Genomic DNA, 26,040 nt, shown 5'->3' with positions numbered 1-26,040 from the left:
ATTGTATGCATATTATGGAAACGCCGTCGCTTCTCGACTTCGTTGCTGCCGTATTATCAACATTGTTACCAAATCCATCTTTTACAGACAAATCATTTTATTTCATTTCATACAACTTTTCAACTGCTGTTTTCGTCGTCGTTTCTGTTCTCGACTTCATGTGCGCTTTAATTGTTAGCGCTTGAAACCTTTTCATTTTTTTTTTTTTGTGAGCTAACATACCATTCAAAATGAAAACCCTCAAGACTTTATGAAGTAGCTTGCCCCTCAAATCAAAATAAATTTGTATTGTGTGACCTTTATATGCTTTATATAATTTAGGGTGAAAGGGGTAACGGATATTAACATCTGAATATGTACATATACAAATAATGAATTGCGGCAATCGACTTTGCGATACAAATATTTCCCATTAGAGTATTCAGAGTCACGGTGTGAACAAGCAAGAAGTTTTGACGGAACGGGACATGGAGACATGTTTGATGGCAAGGCGGCTGCCTTGCACATGTACACACACATTAACACTTGCACATTTTCCTCCGTCTCCCATCGGCAAATCGAGATTTGGACAACTGACCTCAAATTTGATGCCCAAGCAAGGCACTAAAATCTGCATAGACCCACCGCGTACTTATTATTTTTTTGTTTTATTTGTGTACATAATATACATATGTATGTATAATGTACATACTATGTATGTGTAAATTTATGCACAATGAGCTAACGATCTATAAATTATAAATACAAACAAATGTACAAATTTACATACATATTTATGTAAGAACATATGAATAATTGTACATACACACATATGTATGTATGTACATATATATATATTTATATACAAAATAATAATAAGTACGCGGTGGGTCTATGCAGATTTTAGTGCCTTGCTTGGGCATCAAATTTGAGGTCAGTTGTCCAAATCTCGATTTGCCGATGGGAGACGGAGGAAAATGTGCAAGTGTTAATGTGTGTGTACATGTGCAAGGCAGCCGCCTTGCCATCAAACATGTCTCCATGTCCCGTTCCGTCAAAACTTCTTGCTTGTTCACACCGTGACTCTGAATACTCTAATGGGAAATATTTGTATCGCAAAGTCGATTGCCGCAATTCATTATTTGTATATGTACATATTCAGATGTTAATATCCGTTACCCCTTTCACCCTAAATTATATAAAGCATATAAAGGTCACACAATACAAATTTATTTTGATTTGAGGGGCAAGCTACTTCATAAAGTCTTGAGGGTTTTCATTTTGAATGGTATGTTAGCTCACAAGCAAAAAAAAAAAAAAAGAAAAGGTTTCAAGCGCTAACAATTAAAGCGCACATGAAGTCGAGAACAGAAACGACGACGAAAACAGCAGTTGAAAAGTTGTATGAAATGAAATAAAATGATTTGTCTGTAAAAGATGGATTTGGTAACAATGTTGATAATACGGCAGCAACGAAGTCGAGAAGCGACGGCGTTTCCATAATATGCATACAATTTTGAATAAAGCAGTATAAAATCTGCATTTAAAACAATTACAGCATTCAAATACAATAACAACTTTTATTGGTATATTTATTTTTCCAACCCCCCAAGGGTCTGGCCACCAACCCCCACCCCTCATTCTGCACATGTTGCGGCAGGTCAGGTTCATACGCCAAGCCCCGAAAACAAAATCAAATCATCAAAACGAATTTTCGTTTCATCACAGTTTAGGAAGTCAACGCACCAACACATACATTGCTTGCAGTGTCCGTGTGAAACCGGTTTGGAGCGCTACAAAATCATTGGCTACACGAACTTATACAAATGTAGCTTCTAGCTGCGCGCTCTACAAACACTAATACCCATGTAGCTTGGGCTTCTGCTGCGTGTTCTATACGCACTAATACTTGTAGCCGGGACTCCAGGCAGAGGCCTGGGACTCCAAGGCGCACATTTTGCGGTGACGTTTTGCTTCTTCTAAACTGGATATCTATTATACTATTTGGTTAGTGCTCCTAACTAGCTAGTAATATCCAATAGAACATCAAAATCGAGGAAAATTATTTAAGATTTATGGTATATTTACAGTATATTTTGAAAATGCAAGGGTATATTTCCGAGGGTCTGTCGGTATGTTGTATCGATAATTTCGCGGTCACACTGAAGGCCAGCGACTTCAAAAATTTAAACAAATTTGTAGCATCCTGGCCTGTCGTTTTAGTTAAATAAAATCAATATGAATACGCCGGGCATGAGCCTTTTTCAGGGGGCCGAGCCCTTGAACGTGAGCTCGACACTAGAGCGCCAAGAAGAAGAAGAAGCTCTAGAGGATCAGAAACGACGCGACGAGGAGGTGAGCAAATATTAACGAAATATGTGCACAAACACAAATATCTGATTACTCTGTGCTTTAGCTGGGCAACTTGCTGGAGAATGCCTTCGATGATCTGGATGACGACGAAAGTACAATCGACTCGACTACAAATTTCCAGTCAGATTTGTTGCCCGAACAGCCGCACCACCACCACCACCATCAGCAACAGCAGCAGCAGCAGCATCATCCCGCTCAAGGCTACGTACAGCCAACAGCAGAAGAGGACCATCACCATCGGCATGCCAGCGAAATGCACAAGCTTAAAATGATGCTGGAATCCAAGTCGCACGAATGCGAACATATCGGACAGCAGGCCACGGATGCCCTGAAGAAGCTTGACGAAGAGCAAAAGCGCGTGCGCATCTTGCAGGCGGAGCTGGACCGGGCACTTCGCGAGAAGCAGAACACACATGAGCTGCTGGTGGACACGAAGGCGAAGTGCTCCAATCAGGAGAGCAGCATGGAAAAGCTGCGGGAGGAGAAGAAACGTCTGGAAGAGGACAACACTCGGCTGGAGGGGCAGCTGGAGCTGACACGGGCGATCGTTTCCGACCTGAAGTCCAAGTACGACATGGTGGAGCGTGACTCCCACAAGCGGGATGATCGCATCGCCGACTCCCGCATCAGGCAGTTGGAGGAGCATCATCGAGCCCAATGCGATCTTCTACAGGAGCAGCTGAGCCAAGGCACCGATCAGCTGAACAAAAAACAGAACGAACTGGAAAAGATGACCGCTCGCTACAACGCCCTGCAGTCCAACCTGGAGGCCACGCTAAGGGAAAAGGCAGCCACGATAAATGAGCTAAACGCGGCCCTGGACGTGGCCCAGAGTCGCTGCCAGCAGCTGGATGGCAAGCCCAATTACGAGCCAGAGTACTCGCGCCAGCAGCACTACATTAGGGAGTTGGAGGCCAAAATCGATGCCATGGAGCAGACCATAGCCCTGCTGAACGGGCACCTCAGTGGGGCCACAGCAGAGCTGGACCTGATGGACACGCTGCTGCAGCAGAACCAAACGGACGAGCCGTCTGCAGGGCCGCGGGCTGCTTCGACCCGATTGGTGGGCAGCACGCCGCTCAATCCCGTCGATCGCATTGGCCACATCAAGCAGGAGCTCTACCGAGCTCTGGCCAATCTCAAGCACATGAGGGAGGAGGTGCGCAAGCTGGAAAAGCAGCTGGAAGAGCGCAATCAGGAGCTGCGGCTGCTGCGCGGGCAGGAGAACCAGTCCCTGGTGCAGCTTGCCACACTCAAAGAAGACAAGGTGCGGCTGGAGAGCCGCGTTAAGAACTTGCAACAGGAGCTGGAGGAGCTGGATCGCAGGTCGAAAAATGATTGCAAATTGCAGGAGGAGGTCAATGTGTTGATGGCTGAGCGGGATGCGGTGACGGAGCATCGCCAGAAGATGGACAACCAGCTGAAAAAGGTTCAGATTGATCTGGACAGGGTGAACCAAGATCACGAGAAGCTCAAGCAGAACTATGAGCAGCTGCTGCAGGATAACCGCCAGCTGCGATCTCGGGACACAGCGGACAACATGCGTCTGGATCTGGAACGACACAAAATCTTGCTGAAGGATGCCCAAAGCGAGGTGGAACGACTGAAGAAACTCTACGCAGACATTGCCAATGACAAGGAGACGCTCAGCTACGAGCTTCGCAAGCTGCGCGAGCTGGACACAGTCAAGGAGCTGCACGAGCAGCGCCAGCAGTTGGCCAATCTCCAGCGCACCGTGCAAATAGCGGAGCTCAAGTCAGAGGAGTTGGCCAGCATTCTGGAGGCGGAGAAGCACAGTCACCAACGAGAGCTGCAGGCCATGCGCGACAAATGCGAGCACGACAAGTGCGAAGAGGTGGCCGCCGCCGCGGCCAAGGAGAACTCCGCCAATTGCAGCAAATGTGTGGAAAAGTGGTCCGAAATCACAAAGGTGAGTGCTTGTCTGAGTGCATCAGGGATACTTAAACGTTTACGTCATGAATGCGTTCACTTTCAGGCTGAGATTCAAATGCTTAAGCTTCAGAATATCAACGCAAGGCAGGCCAAAGATTTGAGGCAGCTGGCGGAGGAGCTGGAGCAGTCTAAGGCTTTCCAGGCTGAGCTCGAGGAGAAAATTGAACGGTCCAGCCAGCAGGAGAGTCTCCTCAGCGAGCTCAAGGACAAGGCCAAGCAAATGGAGGAATACATCAGGCAGCAGGAAGAGGCGACTGCAAAGAAGACGCCGAGCCCCCGAGCCCCCTCGATTGAGCTCAGCCCAGAGCGCATCAAGCGCATCGAGCAGCGCGTTCGTGACGAAATGGCCAAACTGTTTGCGGTGGAGCTGAAGAATTTCAATGCTCGGCTGCATCAGTCGGAGGAGAAAAATCGTTGCCTGCAGCGCGAGCATCAACTGGTCTGCGGCGAGCTCCAGCAGCGGCAGAACGAAGTCGACCTGCTAAAGCAAACCATTCTGGCGGAACGCGAGAAGATCGAAGAAATACTGGAGGCGAAGGAAGAGAAGCAGAAAGTAATGCTGCAAAAATGCCGCAGCGAAATTCAGGCGAAGAATCAGCGCATAGCAGAGCTCATGCGGGCACTGGACGAGCAGCATGCGAGCATAGACTCCGAGCGCAAGTCAATGAAGGCTGTAATGGCCCAGTGGGACGCACAGAAGCAGTCTGTGGAGCAGCATTGGCGTGAACAGCTGCAGATGCTGCGCGAAACGCACGAGGAGGCTCTGCGCACCACACAACAGCGCTATCAGAGTGCCAAACGCACGGCCCACAACTACAAGCTGTATGCGGAGGATAAGGAGGCCCACATGAAGCGGGAGTACGATCGCATCAAGCACGAGTACGAGCTGTCGCTGGCCAAGATCGAGCTGCAAATGAATCAGCGCCTGGAGAGGAAGTCCCGCGACAAGGAAAACCAACCCAGTAACAGCAACAGCAACAGCAATAATAGATAGCATTAATTATAAATATCGTAAGTAGTTCGTAGTAAAAGCATTTACGATTACTAACACCCAATTGTTTTATGCAGAGGAAACCAAATATACTCGCTCATACATTCCCACATGCCGAATGACTTGGTTGAAGGAACATTTTTCATTGGATTATTCAGGATGCAGCTAAGGGTTAGCCTGAGCGAACTTATCCGTTTTCTGCTACCATTTCAACTTCGTTCTGCTGTTGTTGGAGCTCACCGCAGACCAGTTGGTGCTTGCGCTGACAGAGCACACATTCCTTTGTACAATATTAAAGCTGTTTTCAGCTTCAAATATATTTAATACGTTTACAGCCCACGTTTTACATCTTCTCAGTTGCAGCTAGTGAAGTCAGAATAAACTCACTTGAAATGCCATTAGGATGGATGCCGTATATGCCTTTATGGCAAGCAGTAGTTGCATTCAGACTCAGTTAAACTCCACCTCAGCTCGCTTCAAATTCGTTCGAAGCCAAAGAAATAATATACACTGCAGCGGAAAAAGGTCTGCGGAATATTTCGCTTATCTAGATTATTGTTTGGTTTTATTTTCGCTGAGCGACTGGCTCAATTTCGTCCAGCATTTGTTAAAGATCTTAAAGAACTTGTCAATCTCCTCTCGAGTGATGCCAATGGCCGCCGCCACGGTGAGGTAGGGCAGCTCCAGCTTCGTCTGATGGGACCCAAAATCTGAATAGAACGAATGTGAATGCCATGCTAATGGTAAATATATTTGAACTGACCTGGGAATGCATGGCCATCAATGGTTTTGCTCTGACCGGGGACCACTACGCGTACCCCAGAGACTCCGCGCATGTGCAGCATGGCTCCCAGCTGCGTAATACTTGACCCTTGACCCGTGGCGGCCCAGAGAGTTCCCAACGTAATGGCCAACGATATGAAGTTGTCCCTGCTCTCGATAACCAGTTCGCCATGGCTTTGGGAAAATTCCATGAGCTGTTCCTTGAGATAATTAAAGTGATCCACTCGCATCTGGAGCATCGAGTGGTAACCGCTACGACCCAGTGACAGCAGCGTCATGAATACATCCAACGCTTGGGAGCCACTCGCTCGACCCGCATAACTACTGCCCACCAGGCCTAAGAGACTCTGGTCGAAGCTGGCCACAATGGCTCCACCCACGGGTACCAGCAAGTTCTTGTCGCTGCTCTGCACAAAGTAGTCGACGCGGCCCAAGCGCTGCGCCCTCTCCAACTGTCTGGAAATCTCACCGATCTGCAGCCCATACGCATTATTCACGAGATGGGGCAGATCGAAGCGCTTGGCCAGCTGGGCAATGTCAACGATGTTGTCGCTATTTCGTGGGGCAAAACAGCTGGTGGTCGTGTACAAACATAGGATGGTGTCTGCCCCCAGAGCCTCAACCTGCTGTTCGAAGGCATTCACGTCGGTGCTTAGAGCTTGATGCTGGACCAGACAGGGGACTATCACGGGCTCCAGACCTGCGGCCGTAATAGCTTTAAAGCACGACTTTTGGTCGATGCGTGACCAGAGGACATATTTGGCGAGTGGACGCTGCTTGCGCAGACTCTGCAGGCACAGTGTGATGGTCATGCCGGTGCACATCGGTACCAGGAAACAACCTCGGCAGCTGGGCAGGCCGAGCCCCTGCATTAGGTCCAAGATCAGTGCATTCGTGAGGTGTGCGAGCAGGGTAGAGCCAGCTGCCTTGGGCTGAGCCTCCAGCAGATCTCCAGAGCGTCCTATGCCATGACCAAAGTTGTAATGACGTCGGGATACAAGTCGGCAGGCGATGCGCGCCTCCCGCTCGCCCAATCCCACTTTGTGTGGAAAGTTGTTGCTATCCAATGACGCTATTTGATGCACCAGCTCCTCAATATGCTCATCAGGCCACCCATTTACTGGCAATTTTCGCTGTCATAAAATCTCGTGATTATTTACATTTAATTTTTAAATGGTCTTGCTACCTTTTCCAGGAGTTCTTTAAATCCACGCTTCTTCGGGCGCTGCGCCGCCAGTCCCAGCCGCCAATAGTTTTCGGGTACCAGTTTTTGCGGGACGTTAATATTATCAAAATTCATAATAATACAAAAAAATCAAGTGTAAAATTAAAGTTTATGTCGATATCATTTTGCATTGATACTTTTGAAAATGAAAAAGTATATTTCGGTATATTTCGAGGCCCTGACGGTATATTCTATCGATAATTTTGCTGTCACTATCATCGTATGGCGTCTGATGGCGTCACTATCGGCGAATTGGATAGTTGGAGTGCGAAATTTTTAAACACAAATGAAAAGTGAAGCGTGGTAAAATGTATGTTGTGACCAAGGAGAGCTGAGCATTCCACAATAACAATTGTTTTTTCTCATTGGCTATTATCTGTGCTGTAGGTCGAAGAACAAGAAAGATGAAACCGCGCTTGAGTTGGACGACATCTTAAGTCAATCCACAACAAACTCTCATAGGCTTGCCGCATTCTTGCAGCGCAAGGCAGCGGAAGCCCAAAAGCCCAGGTCCAACCTCGTCTTTGGGAACTTCTCGTATGACCTGGACTTTGATGTTCCGCTCATAAAGAAGCCTCAAAAGGGTACACAGGAGAACCAATTGAAACCTTTGCAAGAGTTGGGTGCAGCAGCGTCAGAGCCCCCCGCCTCAGACGTACCACAGTCGCCTCCCAACTTGGCATCGCATGAGAATGTGCCGCCGCGTTCAGTCAGACATTCGCCTTCACCCACCCATCGGCGTCCTCCCAGACGTAGTGGCACTGGCGGCCATGTTCCTGGCTCTGATAAGCTGCGACGCCATGCAATACAGAGGCGCTCGCGGAGCTGCGGGCGACGCCAACTCTTGCAGGACTTTGATGATGCAGCTAACCTAACTCGGAGCTCCTCGAGCCCATTTCCCTTTGTAAGTCACAGCAGAATCAAAACCAGTGCCTATAAGTTGTGTCAACTACAACTGCAATTCTACTTGTAGGTGCCAGAAATAAGCAGCACTCCAAACTGTTCTGACAAACTTCCTGAGAATCAACCAGCGTCACAGCCACAGCCAAAGCCAGCCTCACACCCACAGCCACAGCCACTGTCGGAGCCACTGCCGATGAGCCAATTTTCAGCTGAAATTGCTGAAATTTGCGAGCAACGGCTGGCTATGTTTGAAAATAGTATTCTGCAGATGAGCCAAAAGGCGGAAGTACGATCCTCACTGCCAGGATCACGTCCATTGACTCCCTCTGAGAGGCATCGAACTTACACGATCGAGAAGAGACCAATGACTGAGAAACTGCAGCAATCGCGATCGTCGCCAAATACTTCACACTCTAAAACGCCATTGGTGCGTGTGAGACGACTTGAGAATAGTATGCCACCAGATACCCCAAACTACCTGCACCAATCTGAACGGGAATCGGCACCGGTGGAGGATTGTTTTGTACCGGAAACACAGCCCCAGCAGTCACAGGGTTCTCAGCAGATCCAGCAGCTAGCCGAAATTGTGCAAAATCTATCGAGGAGTAGCAGCGTGCTGGTTATACCAATGGGTGGGGCCCTTGGTCCCAAGCCAGATGCGGCAGAGCCTTTGCCACAACCACATTCGCCGGCTGCACCAGCAACAGAAGCAGCAGCACAAGATGGGGCAGCAGCATCTCCAACAGTATCTGCTGGTACTCCGAAATCGTGTGCGCCAGCAGTATCTGCTGGTACTCCCAAATCATCAAAGTCGAAGCCCGTTTCCCATAACAAAACACCTCAGGTTGTTGAGGACTTGGACGCAATCATGACCGACGATGAAAGCGACGAACAGCCAAGCGGGTGTGCATTGAACCTGGCGCCGGCCGGTGGTAACACTAGCAGGCGGAGTCGAAGGCGCACGCGAAACAGTCGAAAGCCCTCGGATGACCAGGAAAGTTCCATGAAACTGCTTAACCTCCACCGCTCCAATCCATCAGGCAAGACGAAGCGCAAGGGCGTCACTGCTACCATCTTGAATAAGGCGCCCTGTCCGGCAATCAATGGTGAGGCGTTTGCCAAGGAGCTGGAACGGATGAGCAACCATGAGATTCTTGATTTGCGTAAGAGAAACTCCCTCGGCAGGGTTTATCCGCTGAACGGGAAAAGGAAGCATAGTGCAGAGCAGCAAAAGGCTCTGGAGCAGCAAATTCAGTGGGAGCTACTGCAAAGGAATCTGGAAGTTGAAACGGAAACAGAAACAGAAACCGAGTCATTGTCCAGATCTGCATCTGCAGAGCGCGAAGAAATGGATTATAGGGAGGAGGTTATGGCTATGCCCCCACCAGCACCCGTCGCCTTTAAAGACAATTCAAAAGAGCGGCAGAACGTTCGCAAACGTTCCAGACGTCGAGAGGCTCCAATGGTAGGTAATCGAATCCAAAACAGGACAAAAAATGTATTTTCTTTTTTAATTTTAGACAGCAGAGCTGGTCAACTACATGGAGCTCTCAAAAACCATGGAGCTACGTCGAAAACCATCGGGGAACTCGTCCAAACGCAGCCTTTACACCAAGGGTGACTCGTTCCGAGAAGATGACGACTCCGTGTCGCCGGAGAAGCAGCCAAGGCTGAGTCAAACCCGCCCGGGGTCTACTCTCGGTCGTGCCAGGAGCAAGGAAAGCCATGACGTCGTTCAGGAGGACATTTTCATTGTACCACCGCCGCCTCGTTCACTACGATATTCGCAATGTGTGCGGGATTTAAATAGGTTGAGGGCAACCCCGCAGGATTCGACTGATGAAGACACTCCCCTCTGCCATTTGAAGGGACAGAATAATAATTTAAACGAAATTGCTTCCCCTCCACCAGAGTTTAATGACAATAATGATAATGAAATGGATGGGGCAGATTGCTCTTCCTCGGGGCAAGCCCAACATCGGCTCTCCAAATCTCCACTTCCTCCAGTGGAAAGGTCGGAATTTGATGACCAGTCAGTGCAGAAAGCCAACAAGAATAGACGGAGTAGACAGAGCAGACTTCATAAAGTTAATTCACCCTCCCCAGAGAAAAATAAGACAACGGACACGCACAGGGAAGACCTGGCCATCGTTTCTTCTTCAGTGCCAGGCACCACTTCCATGACAGATGATCAGCCCAGCACGAGTCGGGCCGCACTGGACGCTCTGGCACGTAGAGCCATTGAGCCGGATCCTGATCCTGAGCCTGATCCTGAGCCAGAGCCTGAGCCCGAGGCTGAGCCTGAGCCCGTCTTGGAGGAGGAAGCGGTGGTGTTTAAGAAACCCAAGGCGAGGGCACCGCGTACAAAATCAAGGGCAAACAGGGAGCTGGAAAACTTAAAGCACTCTTTCATGCATGACGATGTGGAAGTGGACTCCAATGAGACTGGTAAGTAGTGGCGAACGATAATGCACTATTACAATATTCTCATTTATTCTCTTCGGTGTTTCGCAGGCAATCGGCGGTCAAAGCGTGGTCAGGTACCACTGAAGAACACTTGGTGCCATACCATGGATCCCATGAAGTTTGACTTCTTTCGCAAATCGGTGGAGACATATGACAGGATAAAAGCCAAACCCAAACCGTCGTCGAAGCAGTCCAGTATGTCGAAACTGTCCAAAATGTCTTTGTTGAAAAGGCCCCCGCTGTGCAGTAGCACGCCGAGAATTTCAGAAGAGCCCCTAAATGCCGTTACAGAAACGATTGAGCCTCCAGAACCTTCTGACTGTAGTTCTCTGGGAATCGCCCCTCTGAGGTGGGAAGATAACGAGCAAATAGAGCAAGTGGAAAGCAGCGATGCCCGAAAACAAACCAAGAAACGTGGACGAACCAAAAAAAAAAGGCAAGAGTCAGCAGCGGCTGCCTCAATGCCTCTAACTCCCGTCATGGAAACAGAAACTGAAACTGACCCGCAACCCGATTCCGTTCCCGATCCAATAACACCAATAAATGCTCCGACACCAAGTCCCAGCATCTCAGATGAGCACCAGGCTTCTTACATGCAACTTATGAGCTGGCTGCGAGGCCACAGTAGCAATCAGCCAAGCTCCAATATGGAAGACAGCAGCGGAAGCGGGGTAGGAAATACAGTCTGTAAGTACCAGTGTATCACCGAATCAATCTCTGCAGGAGAGATTTGTTTTTAATCACGGAATTTATTTTGGCTTTATGTTGTACTTGCAGCAGTTGCTAGTGAATTACTTTTCACCAACTTGGATGACATTGAGTACGCTTTCTACGAAACCAAGGAAAGGGCGACACTGGGATACATGCGCTTACAGCCGCTGCAGAGTCGCAGAAAGAAACGTGCTAGGAGCTTTTCCCTGGTATGCATTCAACCAAGAATTCGTTGGTATCTGTTCCTAAATAGTCTATAACAATTATCTGCTTTATTCCTGGTTTAGAAATTTGTTGTTCTCTTTGGAAAATTTGCATTGGATTGCACTGTCCCGGATGTGGCGGAAGATGATCACCGCATATTAAATATCGGCGACATGGCTGAGATCGAGAAAGGTAAGACATTTATCAAACGGCAATTGACTGGCTGTATCTTATAATCGTACGTATCTTTTCAGGCACCCGTTTTGGCTTTTCAAATTTATTGAACGAAGTGAGTGTGCTTATGGTTATCCGCCATTAGACTTTCACATGTTGCTTTTCATAGAAATATATTTTGTAATGTATTAAGTTTATAATGCGACTGTGTTGTTATATAGTTCGATAAAAAGTTCGCCAGAGAAATATACCTTGTAATAATGTTATCATGCGCCTGTGTTGTGAATGTCTGAAGCAAATACGGTGACTCTGTCCAAATGCACTATGAATATTCGTCAACGTACTTGACCAGTACCAAATAAAATTTAAATTTTCATCTCGATAATTGTCTGCTTGTCTTGTGCGTACTCATGCATGCAAGCGCCTTGTGTTTTTAGATTTGTACGCTCTCATATGTGAGGGGTTGGTTTCTTGGCTTTCCTCGTTCTTGCAATTATTGCTTCAGTACTGAAATTCGAATGTATGATGGCATGTCTTTGCCAGTACCAACTTTAAATGTTAGCGAACAAAATAGTTGAAATCATAAAATTAGGTGTAAAGGTTACGTAGGCTCCTACCATAAGTCTCCTACTGGCTTACGCTTATCACGGGAGCTGGTTAATCGGATTTCTGTCCAAATCTGTGTGCTTATATTTTGTGTTTGGTTTCAGGACTGGTCCACTAGGAGGAACAGTAGAGAAACTTTAAACACCTTCAAACGATTCAGGTGGTCAGAGTGCGAAAATGTAAGTATGTTTGTGTGCATGCATGCTGCGGTGGTACTGGTCCTGCTTCAAAGCTGCTCAGAATTTCAAGTTCATTTAATTTCCATTTTCTCTCCATTTGACAAGCTTCCCGCTGCTGTTGCTGTATGGGTATGTGAACGTTTGGGTATATGTGTGTTTGTGTGGTCCTGCGTGGGTGCCTGGGTGTCACTGGGGACTTCAAAAGCGAAATGGCAAACAAGCGGAACGAAAGCAACAACAACAGCAAAAACAAGTAGTGAGAGAACAGAATGATGATGCTGGGAGCCCCTTCCATCTGGACTGACTCCACATGCATCTTTTGAGGCATTTTGCACGTTTTCTTTGTGTAGCACTTTTTCGAAAGTACACAAAAACATACGCACACCCACACACGTGCCTAAGCAGGAGCAACACAAACATAAATTCGAAGAACAAAATTAAATCAACAGACATTTTCCGAGCTTGAAAGCGGCAGGTGTGCCAGAGTATTGGCACGACGCCCAGCACCCAGGACCTGTGTTCCTACGCTGTCGCTGGAACAGCTTTCAAGATTAACAAAACACCATCCGACATTCATTACAAAAGCGTCAAGCCTTTGATCATCCCACACACCTGGCAGCACGCGACGGTTTTCCCCGATGCTATCGGTGTCCTCAGTTCTGTGACGCTGCGAAGGCGGCCTGGAATCGCCAGCTGGACGCTGCGTTCGATGCAGCTCGTGCATGCCAATCAGCGGAACACGTTCTCCCAAAAGGCCTGGGGAATGTGCCTGTGTTGGCAGCGTTGGAGTTCTGGTAGGAAAGGAGCATGGATGGGGCTGGATGGTTGCGTTTCCAAGTATTTTCTCCTTTGATTGCTTGAGCGCTGTTTGAGCATCGTTTTGTTTTTGTTGCAAATATCTTACTCCGACAAGAATAAAATGTATTTTTTTCTTAAAAATGGAAGCATTTCTAAAATGTTCTTTCCTTAGCGGCCAGCGGCTGGCCACTGGGTGGCTGCCTCAATAGGTTTGATGGACTACTTGAAGTTTGGTAATTGAGGGACCCCCCCACCTACAGTATGATTGATGACCGACAGTGAATATGACGATGTGGACAGAGACGACACTGGCAGTGCAACATTAAGCGAACATCAAAGTACTTGACATTAAAGTTCGTTAGAAAGGTAAACATCATAATTTGCTACGGTATATTCCCATAATTCCAAAGTCTTAATTCCATTAGGGTGTCCTTGGAGCAGGGGATGCAATAAATTTATTTGGGGTCTGCACTCTAACTCTCTAACCAGTCACACCCGTTCATTCTCTCTTCGCTTGATGCTCTGTTGCGTGGATATAAGGTTTATGCCATCAAGTATGCGCCACACACAATCTCCCAAAAACGCCCAAAAAGGTGCTCATGCATATTTTAAAAGTGCTCAGCATGGAGGTAAGTATTAAGTAAGTGCGATGCTGTCAACAGATACGTTTTGGAGCTGGCTAAGAATCCCCACACTGGTCTTCTTTGCATGCATTTGCATTTTGGACAAGAGTCACAACTTTTTTCATTTGGCGAGGTCAGCTTTTGGGAGTGTCGTCGTGTGACTGTCAAGTAACTAGACTAGACCCATATCAAAATTTAATTCTATTGTGGGTCAGTATACATATTCAAATCTATACATATATCTGTATAGAGTTTCCTCTTTGTACGAATATTGAATTCACACAAAATTCGATTGCATTTACGCTTCACCAGTTTAATATTTAATACTTGCATTCTAACAGTTGAAGCTGTGCTCTAATTGGTGGGCTGTTGTATCTCTCCTTTGAATTTGAATAAATCCATGTATTTGTGCGACAAATCAGGCAAAAGTTGTGTGTTCCTTTTTAATATTTTGACCTTTTTCTCGCCACACGAACCACATCGGCCGCAGTACAGGCACCGAGCATGCCAAATAATCTGACACCGTGCGACATCCCATCATGTGGGATGCCCGTTGTGTCCACTGCCTGTCACACAAACGTTAATTAACAGCAGCTGCACCGCTCATTGCATTTGCGGTGGATTAAAGCATTGTCTCCACTCTGCCACCTCCCCACACAAAAATGGCAGGCCACACTAATGTCAGTCGCTGGCTCTGGGTTAGGCACAAATTAGTTTTGCATTAAGAGTGCAACGGACAAACGCTCAAATGTCCATCGCCGGAGTCTGGGCTAATGCTAATCAGCCCCACGAGAAATTGGTTGGCGGAACTATTGCCAGCCGCATCGCCCGATTAACAGGTTGCCCCATGGTCCGTCTGTCTCCCTCGGCCACGAGTCTGTCCGCCTTGTGGTGGCGCATGTGGCCGCTGAATTCATTTTAATTAATGCTGCCCCTGCTGCATATCGCTGCCACTGGTCGTGTTGGGCGAACATAAATTATTCAAATTAGGTCTCGCTTTGCACTGAAAAGGGTTTGATTTGAGAGGCTGACCAAAGACAGTTCCCATTTGCGGTAGCTACAGACAGACGGACAAACAGTCTCATATTCAACCACGCGCAGAGGGTTGAGTGCGTGTATTTATGAGTCTAGGATCCTTTACTTACGATTGGAAAAGCTTTTACAAGTTAAAGTCTTCGCTTTTAACCCAAAAATGGGTGGACAGGCACTGACTGGAACCTGGTCATGGGTTGACGCTGATGGCTTAATAGGGATTTCCCAGCACTATCACTAAGCGACATTCCAACACTAATAGAGACATAAAGCTGTAACTTTGTCTTTGTGAAGTAGCTCGGATTTCAATGGCCATTAAACAATTATAAGCACATGCTCGTATTTCATGTTTTGAGAGTTTTTTAATTAATTATTCAGGACAGCCCGTTCAAAATGTAAATATTTACATGGCAATTCTTCAGTTAGAACTTGTCTGAGCGGAATACTTCTTGGGTCAAGTACTGCATGTGTCGATCCAGGCTGCCCAGCAGGGCTTTTAGTTTTGATGATGCTTTTAATTATTGGCCAAGATTCACAGTCGCTGAATTGTTAAATGTTTACAAAAGTGTTCGATATTCCAAAATGAAATTAAATGTAAATGGACCTCGTTCTTCTCCACTTTCATGGCGAATGGGAACGTGTCCGAATTTTAGCTTTTCTGAATTCCGATTGAGATAAAAAAAGCAAATGTTTGTAATTTGATTGCACGGCGGAAATGCATCGATTCATTCGAGTGGTTTATGCATGGCAGCATTTTCGTTTCCTGTCTCCGATAAACGGTGCATTAGGTGACGAGATGGGCGAGGTGGGGGAGAAGTGCAAAGCCGACCAATCGATGAACCGAAACATAAACACACAACTTTCATTTGGCCATCAACATCAGCCTGCCGGCAATTGCATTTCATTTCACTTCAAGTCAACCCACCGTAAGGTACTCAACCAAAAGCCAACATCAGAGGACGATGTGGCAGTGGGCTTCGCTGCATAAAAACCACTCAACGAAGACCATTTTCGGGGCCCTTCAATGTTGACAACGCCGAGAGTGCAGACTCAGCATCGACGGCCGCAGAGGCACGAGAAATTGCTTCTGATGGCCGCGACCTTTGGACAGGCATGCCTAGGTGGCCAAGAGTCCATCGAAAGTGTTTCCATATGTAAGATGCACACGAGAACGTGCAAAAACTGCATGCAAAGTGCTTTGCTCGCTGGCACTGCCTGCCCCAGTGCCAGGACAAAGCAATGTGCAACATCGGTCGGTCGAGGCTACTACCAGACCACAAGAGCAACAGGAGCAACAGTTCGCTTTCCGGCTTTCCATGGAGCCCATGGACTGGGGGATTTGACGCATGCGCAGTGCTGACTACTACTAATAGCAGTAGAATGGCAGTAGAACTCGCACGTACCATTAAAAGAGTAGCAGAATTGGTTGGACGAGGCTCCTCCTATTTCATACTGGAACGTATAACGACAACAATAGCAGCAATTATCTATGGTTCTATGGTATCTATGGTAGATACTACTTAGCATTGGTTTATATCGAGATGGACAACTCAGACATCAAAAATGTGTAACATTCGAAATAATGTATGGAAATCGAATGACCAATATGAGGAATGCAAGTAAAGATCGAAAATATACAATCCGATGCTCAAATTTTAGTTGATATTGTGGATTTATTGGATATGCTCATTGTATATTTTGAATATTCTCTTTAACGTGAGTGCAAGCAATATATTCTATGACGACTCACCCCAAAGTCATGGACAATTATACATATTGTTGCAGCACATATTACCCAGTGCAAGGGCATCAGCTGAGCAGCTGAGCAGCTGGTCTGGCTGATAAGACACGGCCCACTGGCCACCTCCCACCTGCTCGCTGGAAGCGCCTCCACTGTAGCTGGAAGCCGCATCCGTCGCGAGCCTTCGGCTGCTTCTCGGCTGGCGATGGTCGCTGGGCTCGTGTCGCAACAGTTTGGCCCATACAGCCGCACATTCCCATTCAGTTCCTGTACGGCGTTGCACGTTAACGGTATCGCCACCGTATCCGAAGCGGAAAGCAAACCCCGTTGGCTTGTAGTTTGAAAATTGGCGGCGGTCGCCCGAGCGCGCACAACAAGTGACGATTCCGAGCTCGAATACGTTTTCGAAAAGTGTAATGCAACCAATTGTGGATCTTTAATGGCACCATTTGCAATATAAAACGATAATCTGGATAGAATATTCAAATTATTACAGTGGGATATAAAAAAAAAACAATTTACTGAAGGTAAACTATCAATGAATGCAAATAGACGAAGGAACTGAGGGTGATTGTTTGTAAGCCATGCATTTTTAATTGAATATAAAAGTATAAATTCTAAATATACGAGGAATGACGAGGCAGTAGCACTGCGTGTTACCATTCGAAGGTGTACAAATATTGGTTGGAAATTCAGTTATTTAAAGGTTCTTCAAAGAGAACAACGAACACATTTATTCAAAAGAAATTAACTAATTCCATATTCGATAATTTATGTTAGTGCTGATAAAATTACGACAAAACACAACTGCCCACAAGGTTCACAAGAAAGAAATTCATAATAATAATTCAACATTTTTCAGGTTGTTTAATTAAAAGTTCTTTAATATTTGTGGACACGTATCTGGCAATATATTTATTGACATTTTATTGGTCAAAAGATGCATAGGAAATTAGTGTTTTGGATGTTCCATTCACAGCCTCAATCATAGTAGAAGAGCTTTTGACTTATTTATTGGAATCTTTGATAAGCTAAATGGTACATCGAAAATCGAAATTCGACAAACGATTACAGCATTATGAATGCAAGTCTATGATTATTAAATATGTACATATGTCTGTTGTGTATTCTCTTGAGTTTAGTGCTCATCTATCATACCAATGGCATATTTACCAACAGAGGAGATGTCTCCTGAAAGTGGAAGAACTGAGAACAAAGGTACCAGTAGCTATTATATGGGCATGTGACTATAGGACAGTGTTAGGCATACACACCGACAAAAGAAATGATAACGAAAGTAAACGAACAGTCTAGGGTCTAGGATGTCCTTTTACAGAGAAAAAAAACCATAAAAAACGAAAAGAGATAAACGTCCCATAAATTAAATAGTGCCGCAGATTCATTTGAAAGGGACGGGATGAAACACTTGCTTGAGGGATGTTTGACCAGATTCATTTGAAAGGGGCTGGATGAAACACTTGCTTGAGGGATGTTTGAATCGTTGTAGGGACCCAAATCACATAAGCAGGGAGAGAGAGATAGTTGTTTGATGCTTGCAGGTAACCAATCATATAAGCAGAGAGAGATGGATAGTTGTTTGATGGTTGCTGTCCAGGATTATTGATCATGGATTTTTGACAAAGTTAGTTCACATTGTGTCCGCTAGGGGCGCCACAAAAGTAGTAGGGATTTAGGGGGTTGGTACCCAAGGTAAAATTCTCACCAGGGGGCGCCACATCGGAAAAGTGGTTCATGAACGCGATATTCGAGTAAATTCTCACCAGGGGGCTCCACATCGGTGAAAGTGGTTTATGATCTCGATATTCGAGTGCATTCTCACTACTTGGCGCTAGTGTTGCCTGCTATGGGATATTCTGCTTAGCAAGGATCGTAACTACCATTAACATTCCTATTAAGAAATAAATTCTTATAGGATCTGTTACTTACATGATCATGCTAAAATACATACTTTTAGGATATTTATTAACATTACATTGTGAATATATGTAAATGCTTTCTGGATCTAATATTTAGCCAAGCATATGGAAATATTGCATGGTAAGAGCTCACAACAAGAATGGAGTCATAAAGGATGAGAAGACAAAAATTAATTAATTCGACTTATAGTAAATATACTACACTCCTATATCGAATGCTACTTTGTGGCGAGTCTAAACCAATCCCCTAAATCCCTACTACTTTTGTGGCGCCCCCTAGCGGACAAAATGTGAACTAACTTTGTCAAAAATCCATGATCAATAATCCTGGACAGCAACCATCAAACAACTATCCATCTCTCTCTGCTTATATGATTGGTTACCTGCAAGCATCAAACAACTATCTCTCTCTCCCTGCTTATGTGATTTGGGTCCCTACAACGATTCAAACATCCCTCAAGCAAGTGTTTCATCCAGCCCCTTTCAAATGAATCTGGTCAAACATCCCTCAAGCAAGTGTTTCATCCCGTCCCTTTCAAATGAATCTGCGGCACTATTTAATTTATGGGACGTTTATCTCTTTTCGTTTTTATGGTTTTTTTTCTCTCTGTAAAAGGACATCCTAGACCCTAGACTGTTCGTTTACTTTCGTTATCATTTCTTTTGTCGGTGTGTATGCCTAACACTGTCCTATAGTCACATGCCCATATAATAGCTACTCACAGCTACAAGCCTTATCATAAACTATTGGATTCTAAACTAAGATGGACGACCTCGAAATTATTTTTATAAACTCGCAACCTGAGGCAACTATAGATCAGGACACCCAGCCCGACTCCGTGGACCTTTCGCAGATATTCGGAATTAAAACGCAAGAATATATAATGCAAGGGAACGTCTTAAGTGATATTGTATGGGATGATAGTCTCGATGACCTAATGACTGCTGCTCCGATTGACGAAATTCAAACATTCAACTTCCCGGATGATGACAGTATATTCGATTTGGTCGATGATAATGACGAAGGGGACAAAAAACGATTCGAGGAACTTCTTCGCGAGGAAGATAATGCCGATTTAATAGCTGCGGTAGAAAGAGCCGAAACGAAATTTTAATAATATTCTTATTTATGTTTAATACAATTAATTTATGTATTTTTCTACAAATAATATATAATAAATACAATATAAATTTAAAACAATATTTATTTTCAATGGATAGTTTTTTTTTTTTTTTTATTGGTGCAAATTTCACTCTACCAAGAGACTCATAGGATTCGTTTCCAACATGGTTTTTTCTAATAGAGGATTCCACAAAAAGAAGAAGTAGATTTTAGGTAGAATGCCGGGGAGGTTTTTGAAACAGGTTTGGAAAAGATAACAGAACCTTTGTTCATTCAACGGTCAAGTGAGTGCCAGATAAATAGAACCTCATGGATGCACAAATCCCTTAGTCCTCTTCTAATAGTGAAAGTGGTTGCAAGTGGTTAGTGATACAAAAAAAAAAAAAATAAAAAAAACTAAAAATGGAATCTAAAATTGTGTGTGATCAATGCTCTAAGTCCTTTAAATTAAAAGAATGGTATGCTCATTATGAGGAATGCTCGAACCGTTTAAATGCTTTTGAAGTACTTATGACCAAAGGGTCAAGCGATCAAGAAGCGTCAACGTCAGGCGCATCAAAACGTCGTAGATTGGAGACTTCTATTGAAAAACCCACTATCACCTGTACAACTTGCGGTGAAAGTTACCCAACGTCCAGGGAAATGCGTCATATAATGTCAGAAAAACATAAGAATGCAACAGCAGCGCAACTCGAAGATAATGAAAATGTTATCGTAATTTCAACAGAGTCACGATTTCCTTTAAAATCATATCGTGTTCGCTCTGATAAAAGTGACCGGCTCGATTTAAAAGAATTTTATAATGATTGCAAAGCGGACTTAACCAAATTAGTGCGTTACTGTATGAGTGAGTACGGGTCGGCTAAGTTCAATCTAAAAGTATATGGACTGTATGTCAAACAAACAGATGATGAAACCTTATCGGAAACGATGAAGCATTTCGTGACATCATATAAGTCTATATATGCAAATGATGAGATTGATGAACATCTAAATGAGGCCGTTGACCTTTTAATCACTCTAAGTAGTGAATTCCAGGAGAAGGATTCAGGTTGGGCAATAAAAAATTTGAATATTTTGAGCTGACAATAATTAAATTGGAGCATATCGCTGTAAATAGATTTATACCAGCTCCCAATAAAATAAAATCTCGAAATGCATTAATAAATGTTAAAAATGAAGATGATTATTGCTTCAAGTGGTCAATTTTAGCATCATTTGCATATAGGCGGCACTTGAGCACTACATTCTCAACTGCAAACCAAAAAAAAAAGCGCGAGATAAGTTAACAAACCCTTCATATTATCGAATGATAGACATCAGACAAGACATAATTTGCTATGACGGAGTGAGACTGGATTTTTCTGGGATTGAGTTTCCAATCACAAACAAAGGAATAAAGAGATTTGAATTATCCAATCCTAATATTAGCATAAATGTATATGAAATCGATGACAATGGAAAGAACGTAGTAGGACCAACAGTGAGGACTAAAGGAATTCGAGGACATCACATCAACCTATTAGGAATTAATAATGACTCTTTGCAAATGATGCATTATGCCTATATAACGTGCATGAAAAAATTATGCTATTCTCAACATAATAAATCCCATTGCTCTGCATATTTTTGTGAAAATTGTTTACAATTTTATACTACCACAAATACCACCCATGACAATAAAGAGTGCGGAAAAGTTGCTGCACAATATCCTACTCCAAATACCAAAACGGTTTTTAAAAGTTTCATCAAAAAACTATCTCCCCCTGTGGTCATTTATGCTGATATCGAAGCTGTATTGGAAAGTTTTCATAGGAATCTGAATGATCCCTTAAAATCATCTACCACTATGGCTCAGAAGCATACGGCATGTGCAGTGTCATTTTATGTTGTACATAACTATAATCATCATTTAAATGAGATGTGGACATATGAAGGTAAATATTATCATAATCTAAAGGTAGTAAAACAGTTAAAACATTAAGATTTACGCTATTTCAGGACCAGATTGTATCGATCAATTCTGCCAAGTGCTTCGATCGAAAACCATGGGACTTTATGAGAAGTACTGGTTATCCGCTAAAAAACCAATCTACGAGTTCAACATTTGGGATGAGGACTATCAGGAACATGGAGAGTGCTATGCCTGTGATGAGCCCATTTCGACTGACGACCGGGAGAAGTTTTTTAACCAATTCACAGGCCAATATGTAGGTCCTATTCATAAGGTTTGTAAGCAAACATTTAAACTAAGCGATCCTTTTTTCCGGTAGTTTTTCATAACTTGTCTCGTTATGATATTCATTTATTTGTAACATCAATAAAAGATGAACTTAAGCCCATACCGTGTAACAAAGAGTTATACATTGCGCTAACTCAAATTGTTGAGATTGATTTTTCAAATCATCAACATTATAAAATAAGATACATAGATTCAAATAGATTTTTAAATTCGAGCTTAGAAAAACTTGCTAGTTATATGGATCCATCAAATTTTAAAATTTTAAAAAACAAGTATCAAGGGGAAAAATTTGATATGCTAAGGCGAAAAGGAGTATTTCCATATGAATATTTAGATAGCTTTAACAAATTTGATGAACCCCAACTACCTTCGAGAGAATTTTTTTTTCAACTCACTGAGTGATGAGGAGTGTAGTTTAGAAGACTATAATTTTGCTCAGAAGGTTTGGAGAACATTTAATTGCTGCAGTATTCGAGATTATTTGAAATTATACTTAGAAAGCGATGTTTTAATTCTTGCTGATGTGTTTGAAAACTTTAGGAGTATTTGCTCACGAATATATAAGTTAGACCCAATAAATTATGTTACTGCTCCTTCTGTTTCATGGGATGCAATGCTTAAATATACAAAGATAGAATTGGAGCTAGTTAGTGATCCTGATATATATAACTTTTGAAAAACTTCAGTACGCGGAGGGTTAACTCAATGCACTCAACGGTTAGCTACGGCAAATAATAAATATTTAAATGAAAGATTCAGGGCTAGTGAACCTATAAACTATCTAGCGTACATTGATGCTAACAATTTATATGGTTGGGCAATGAGTCAGCCACTTCCGTATTCCAATTTCAAATTTCTAAGTAACGATGAAATTCAATCTTTCAACGCTCTAAGTATATCTGCTTGTGGGGATGTAGGATACATCTTAGAAGTAGATCTGAAATATCCTGATTCTATACACAATAAACATAATAGTTTACCATTCTGCCCCGAAAACAAGATTCCTCCAGGCGGAAAACAATCAAAATTGATAGCGGACTTATCTGATAAAAAAGAATTATATATTACATATAAAACAGTTACAGTTATGCATAGAACAAGGGATGATTTTAGAAAAAATATCGCGAGTATTATCTTTTAAGCAATCATGTTGGCTTAAACCCTATATTGATCTAAATACATCCCATAGAAAAGTAGCTAAGAATGAGTTTGAGATAAACTTTTATAAATTAATGGTTAATGCTGTCTACGGTAAAACGATGGAGAATGTAGAAAAGCGACGTGAGGTCGCATTAATTAAACATTATAATTCAAGACAAAATTCCGCAGGGTTTAGACAACGCATAGCTAGACATAATTTTCACAGTGTTGAAATCTTTGGTGAAAATTTAGCTGCCATTGAGTCCACTAAATCAAGAATTTTCTATGATAAACCCATATACATTGGAGTTTGTGTACTAGAACTTTCAAAATGGTTAATGTATGACTATTTCTATAATTTTCATTCTATAAAATGCCCATCATCAAAAATACTCTACATGGATACAGATTCATTTATTATATCATCAAAAGAAGATTTTTATCAATTAATTAAAGACAATCCTAGTCGCTTTGATACCTCAAATTACCAAGAGTCAAACATTTTCGGGATAAATCGGGCCAATAACAAAGAACTAGGATTAATGAAAGACGAAAATGCGGGTCGAATAATGACCTCATTTGCAGGGTTAAAAGCGAAAGCATACTCTTATTTAGTTGCCAAAGATAATAGCACTGACCATAACGTCAAAAAGATTAAAGGAGTAAAAAAGTCGGTAGTTAAAAGATTATCACATGCTCAGTATATTGAATGCATTAAACATAAAAAAACATATTATGGACAGCAGAGAGTAATCAGAAGTAGAGGTCATAAAATTTACACTGAAATTGTAAATAAGATAAGTCTAAATTATAAGGATGACAAAAGATTTATATTATCCGATAATATTTCAACGTTAGCACATAATCACTTTGAAATTGTAAATATTATAGATCCTAGTAATAATGAGCATATATTATAGAAAAATTTAAATTATAAATATTTATAAATATTATGTTTTTTAAACTATTTTGTATATTAAAAAATAAAACGAGATAAAAAAAAATGTTTTCTTTCTATTCAATTATTTTAATATACTTTTTTTATCTATCCAGGAATTATGTGTTTCATCAAACCCTAACCATTTAACAAAAACTTGATCCTTCTTTCGTCGGATTATTTTTTCCACTAAGAAAGCATTTTCATCTTTCACTTTTTGAAGTTCTTGTTCATAAAATGATCCTTTAATCATTTCCCCCATATAGTCTTCCAGTTCATATGTTGCTGGACTGGTAGACTTTACTTTTTGAAATTTTAAAACCTCGGTTGTCCAGTTAGGTTCATATCCCTTTGTAAAAATACCCTTATATTTACTTATTCTAACAGGATCACCAATGGAAAACTTATGTTTAGGGAAAACCTTGCAAATATTATAAGCTGTTTTCAATATAAACTCCTCATTTTGTTTGTTGACATCTACAGGATTCATTTTTATGGTTCGATGATATGAATTATTGTAATCATTCACTAGATCTTTCAAGTTATGAATCCAGGTATGATTTCCCTGCATACTAAACATTTTCCACATACGATTTTTTAATGTTCTATTAAAACGCTCGCAAATAGATGCTTTTAGGTGTGTATATGTATGGTAATGGTTTATGTTATTTGTTTTCATAAGCTCAGTGAAGGAAGCATTAAAAAACTCCTTTCCTTGATCAGATTGAATATTTTTAGGTTTATGGTTAGATAGTTTTAATATTTTTTTCATTGCTGATAGCACATCTAATGCTGTTTTCGACTTAACGGGAGCTGCATATGCATACTTTGAGAATGTATCAATCACGGTTAGCAAATATCTAAATCCTTTATTTTCCTTACAATAGGGTATCATTTCAACTAAGTCGATTTGCCAAGTATCATTAATGCCCATCTGAACGAATTTACGTCGGATAAAGTTTTTTCTGGCAGGCTTATGTATTTCATTCACAACTTGTTGTTTACTCATTTTTATTTTTTTTTTTTATTATTGTTTCTGGATGATTGCGTATTCAAAAGTGATTGATTATACTCAAGAACATCGCGTTTTATTTGAATATACATTTTTTTTTTAAATTTCAAAGCATAAACGCGTTAAATCTATTTGAACATTTTTATCATAAGTACCATCCAAGTCAGAGAGTTGAATATCAAATTTTTGTAAAGCAGCACATTTAGGAATAATATTATTATAGTACAGGAATGTAATTTGTTGTTTAAGTATCGTATTCCAACATAAAAATGTTGTAAAAAAAATATACCTAATCTTAAAAATGATCTCCAGGACTCGCTATCAAATTCAATCTTATTTCCAAACTGATTTATTATAAAAACATACTGCTTATCGGATTTTCTGAATCTAAAATTACATTTAATAGTGGTCAATAGGGGATGATCTATAATTGTATCAGGCATCAAGAAATCATACTGATCAAGTTTTAATTGAATATACTCCTTGTAGGTAATCAACTGCATCCATTCATCTTTGTCCAGTCCAATGAAATTGTTTTTGCTTTGTTGCATCCAGATCATTGGTGTGAATTTTCGTGTAGTTGAAAAGCCGCATTTTAGTTTTAAATTATGTACTACATAATATTCGAGCCCGAAAATGACTTCGTGGTCTTGCTTCTTTCTGGTGGACCTAATTCTTTTTGATTGCAGCGTGTCCATTAGGGTTGAATGATTTTTTTTAAACTAAGAACTCTTGCGGAATTGGGTGGTATATAAAGGGGAAAGATATCACTGATTCATTCAGTTTCTTAAAAAATCTTAAGCCGACATGAACTCGATCGACAGGAATTCAAGCGTGATAGTTGATTTTCAATATCTCTTTGGGAATAATAAACAACTTTTTATTAAAGAATTGGCGTTTATGCAAAC

The 26,040-nt window shown here is 42.5% G+C and overlaps 4 protein-coding genes across 11 annotated transcripts in view; 3 read left to right on the top strand and 1 right to left on the bottom strand.

The window, feature by feature from the left end:
- Positions 1-2,155: 2,155 nt before the first annotated feature.
- Positions 2,156-5,617, top strand: LOC117898807 (CAP-Gly domain-containing linker protein 1). Of its 4 annotated transcripts, XM_034808460.1 has the most exons (5): positions 2,159-2,334; positions 2,396-2,646; positions 3,042-3,125; positions 3,316-4,282; positions 4,349-5,404. In XM_034808460.1, exons 1-5 carry the CDS (start codon positions 2,218-2,220, stop codon positions 5,297-5,299), a joined length of 2,370 nt encoding a protein of 789 aa, XP_034664351.1. In that variant the 5' UTR covers positions 2,159-2,217; the 3' UTR covers positions 5,300-5,404. The 4 variants fall into 4 exon arrangements, with proteins under 4 accessions (XP_034664348.1, XP_034664350.1, XP_034664347.1 ...); XM_034808457.1 differs by having other exon boundaries at positions 2,156-2,334; positions 2,396-4,282; positions 4,349-5,316; positions 5,376-5,617; XM_034808459.1 differs by having other exon boundaries at positions 2,156-2,334; positions 2,396-2,511; positions 2,548-4,282.
- A 217-nt stretch (positions 5,618-5,834) lies between these two features.
- Positions 5,835-7,429, bottom strand: LOC117898811 (O-phosphoseryl-tRNA(Sec) selenium transferase). The gene is made up of 3 exons (XM_034808465.1): positions 7,266-7,429; positions 6,060-7,212; positions 5,835-6,006 (listed from the first exon to the last, which is right to left on the bottom strand). Exons 1-3 carry the CDS (start codon positions 7,377-7,379, stop codon positions 5,849-5,851), a joined length of 1,425 nt encoding a protein of 474 aa, XP_034664356.1. The 5' UTR covers positions 7,380-7,429; the 3' UTR covers positions 5,835-5,848.
- Positions 7,430-7,505: 76 nt separating this feature from the next.
- LOC117898806 lies at positions 7,506-12,028 on the top strand. 5 transcript variants are annotated; one of them, XM_034808454.1, is made up of 9 exons: positions 7,506-7,614; positions 7,692-8,208; positions 8,278-8,899; positions 9,002-9,672; positions 9,728-10,655; positions 10,722-11,360; positions 11,451-11,593; positions 11,672-11,780; positions 11,843-12,028. In XM_034808454.1, coding segments are annotated over exons 1-9 (3,696 nt in total). In that variant the 5' UTR covers positions 7,506-7,612; the 3' UTR covers positions 11,908-12,028. The 5 variants fall into 5 exon arrangements, with proteins under 5 accessions (XP_034664345.1, XP_034664344.1, XP_034664346.1 ...); XM_034808453.1 differs by having other exon boundaries at positions 8,278-9,508; positions 9,542-9,672; XM_034808455.1 differs by having other exon boundaries at positions 8,278-9,672; positions 9,728-10,218; positions 10,573-10,655.
- A 5,220-nt stretch (positions 12,029-17,248) lies between these two features.
- LOC117898809 (dopamine D2-like receptor) overlaps positions 17,249-26,040 on the top strand; it is a 56,661-nt gene continuing 47,869 nt past the window's right edge. The window contains exon 1 of the mRNA XM_034808461.1: positions 17,249-17,308. The gene's annotated coding sequence lies outside the window, so the exon portion shown is untranslated. The remainder of the gene's footprint in view (positions 17,309-26,040) is intronic.

This window comes from Drosophila subobscura, chromosome O (genome assembly GCF_008121235.1).
Source record: "Drosophila subobscura isolate 14011-0131.10 chromosome O, UCBerk_Dsub_1.0, whole genome shotgun sequence".
NCBI classification, from domain to species: Eukaryota; Metazoa; Arthropoda; class Insecta; order Diptera; family Drosophilidae; genus Drosophila; species Drosophila subobscura.
This window is presented reverse-complemented; position numbering and strand designations above follow the sequence as displayed.

Excerpts from the sequence above, each read along its gene's own strand:
- LOC117898806 (XM_034808451.1), top strand. Across the intron at positions 8,209-8,277 it reads CCTCGAGCCCATTTCCCTTT|GTGCCAGAAATAAGCAGCAC; the intron begins GTAAGTCACAGC and ends TTCTACTTGTAG. Across the intron at positions 11,781-11,842 it reads CATGGCTGAGATCGAGAAAG|GCACCCGTTTTGGCTTTTCA; the intron begins GTAAGACATTTA and ends GTATCTTTTCAG.
- LOC117898807 (XM_034808457.1), top strand. The coding sequence starts at position 2,218 with ATGAATACGCCGGGCATGAGCCTTTTTCAGGGGGCCGAGCCCTTGAAC. Across the intron at positions 2,335-2,395 it reads AGAAACGACGCGACGAGGAG|CTGGGCAACTTGCTGGAGAA; the intron begins GTGAGCAAATAT and ends TCTGTGCTTTAG. Across the intron at positions 4,283-4,348 it reads AGTGGTCCGAAATCACAAAG|GCTGAGATTCAAATGCTTAA; the intron begins GTGAGTGCTTGT and ends GTTCACTTTCAG.
- LOC117898811 (XM_034808465.1), bottom strand. The coding sequence starts at position 7,379 with ATGAATTTTGATAATATTAACGTCCCGCAAAAACTGGTACCCGAAAAC. Across the intron at positions 7,213-7,265 it reads TTAAAGAACTCCTGGAAAAG|CGAAAATTGCCAGTAAATGG; the intron begins GTAGCAAGACCA and ends ATTTTATGACAG. Across the intron at positions 6,007-6,059 it reads TGATGGCCATGCATTCCCAG|ATTTTGGGTCCCATCAGACG; the intron begins GTCAGTTCAAAT and ends CGTTCTATTCAG.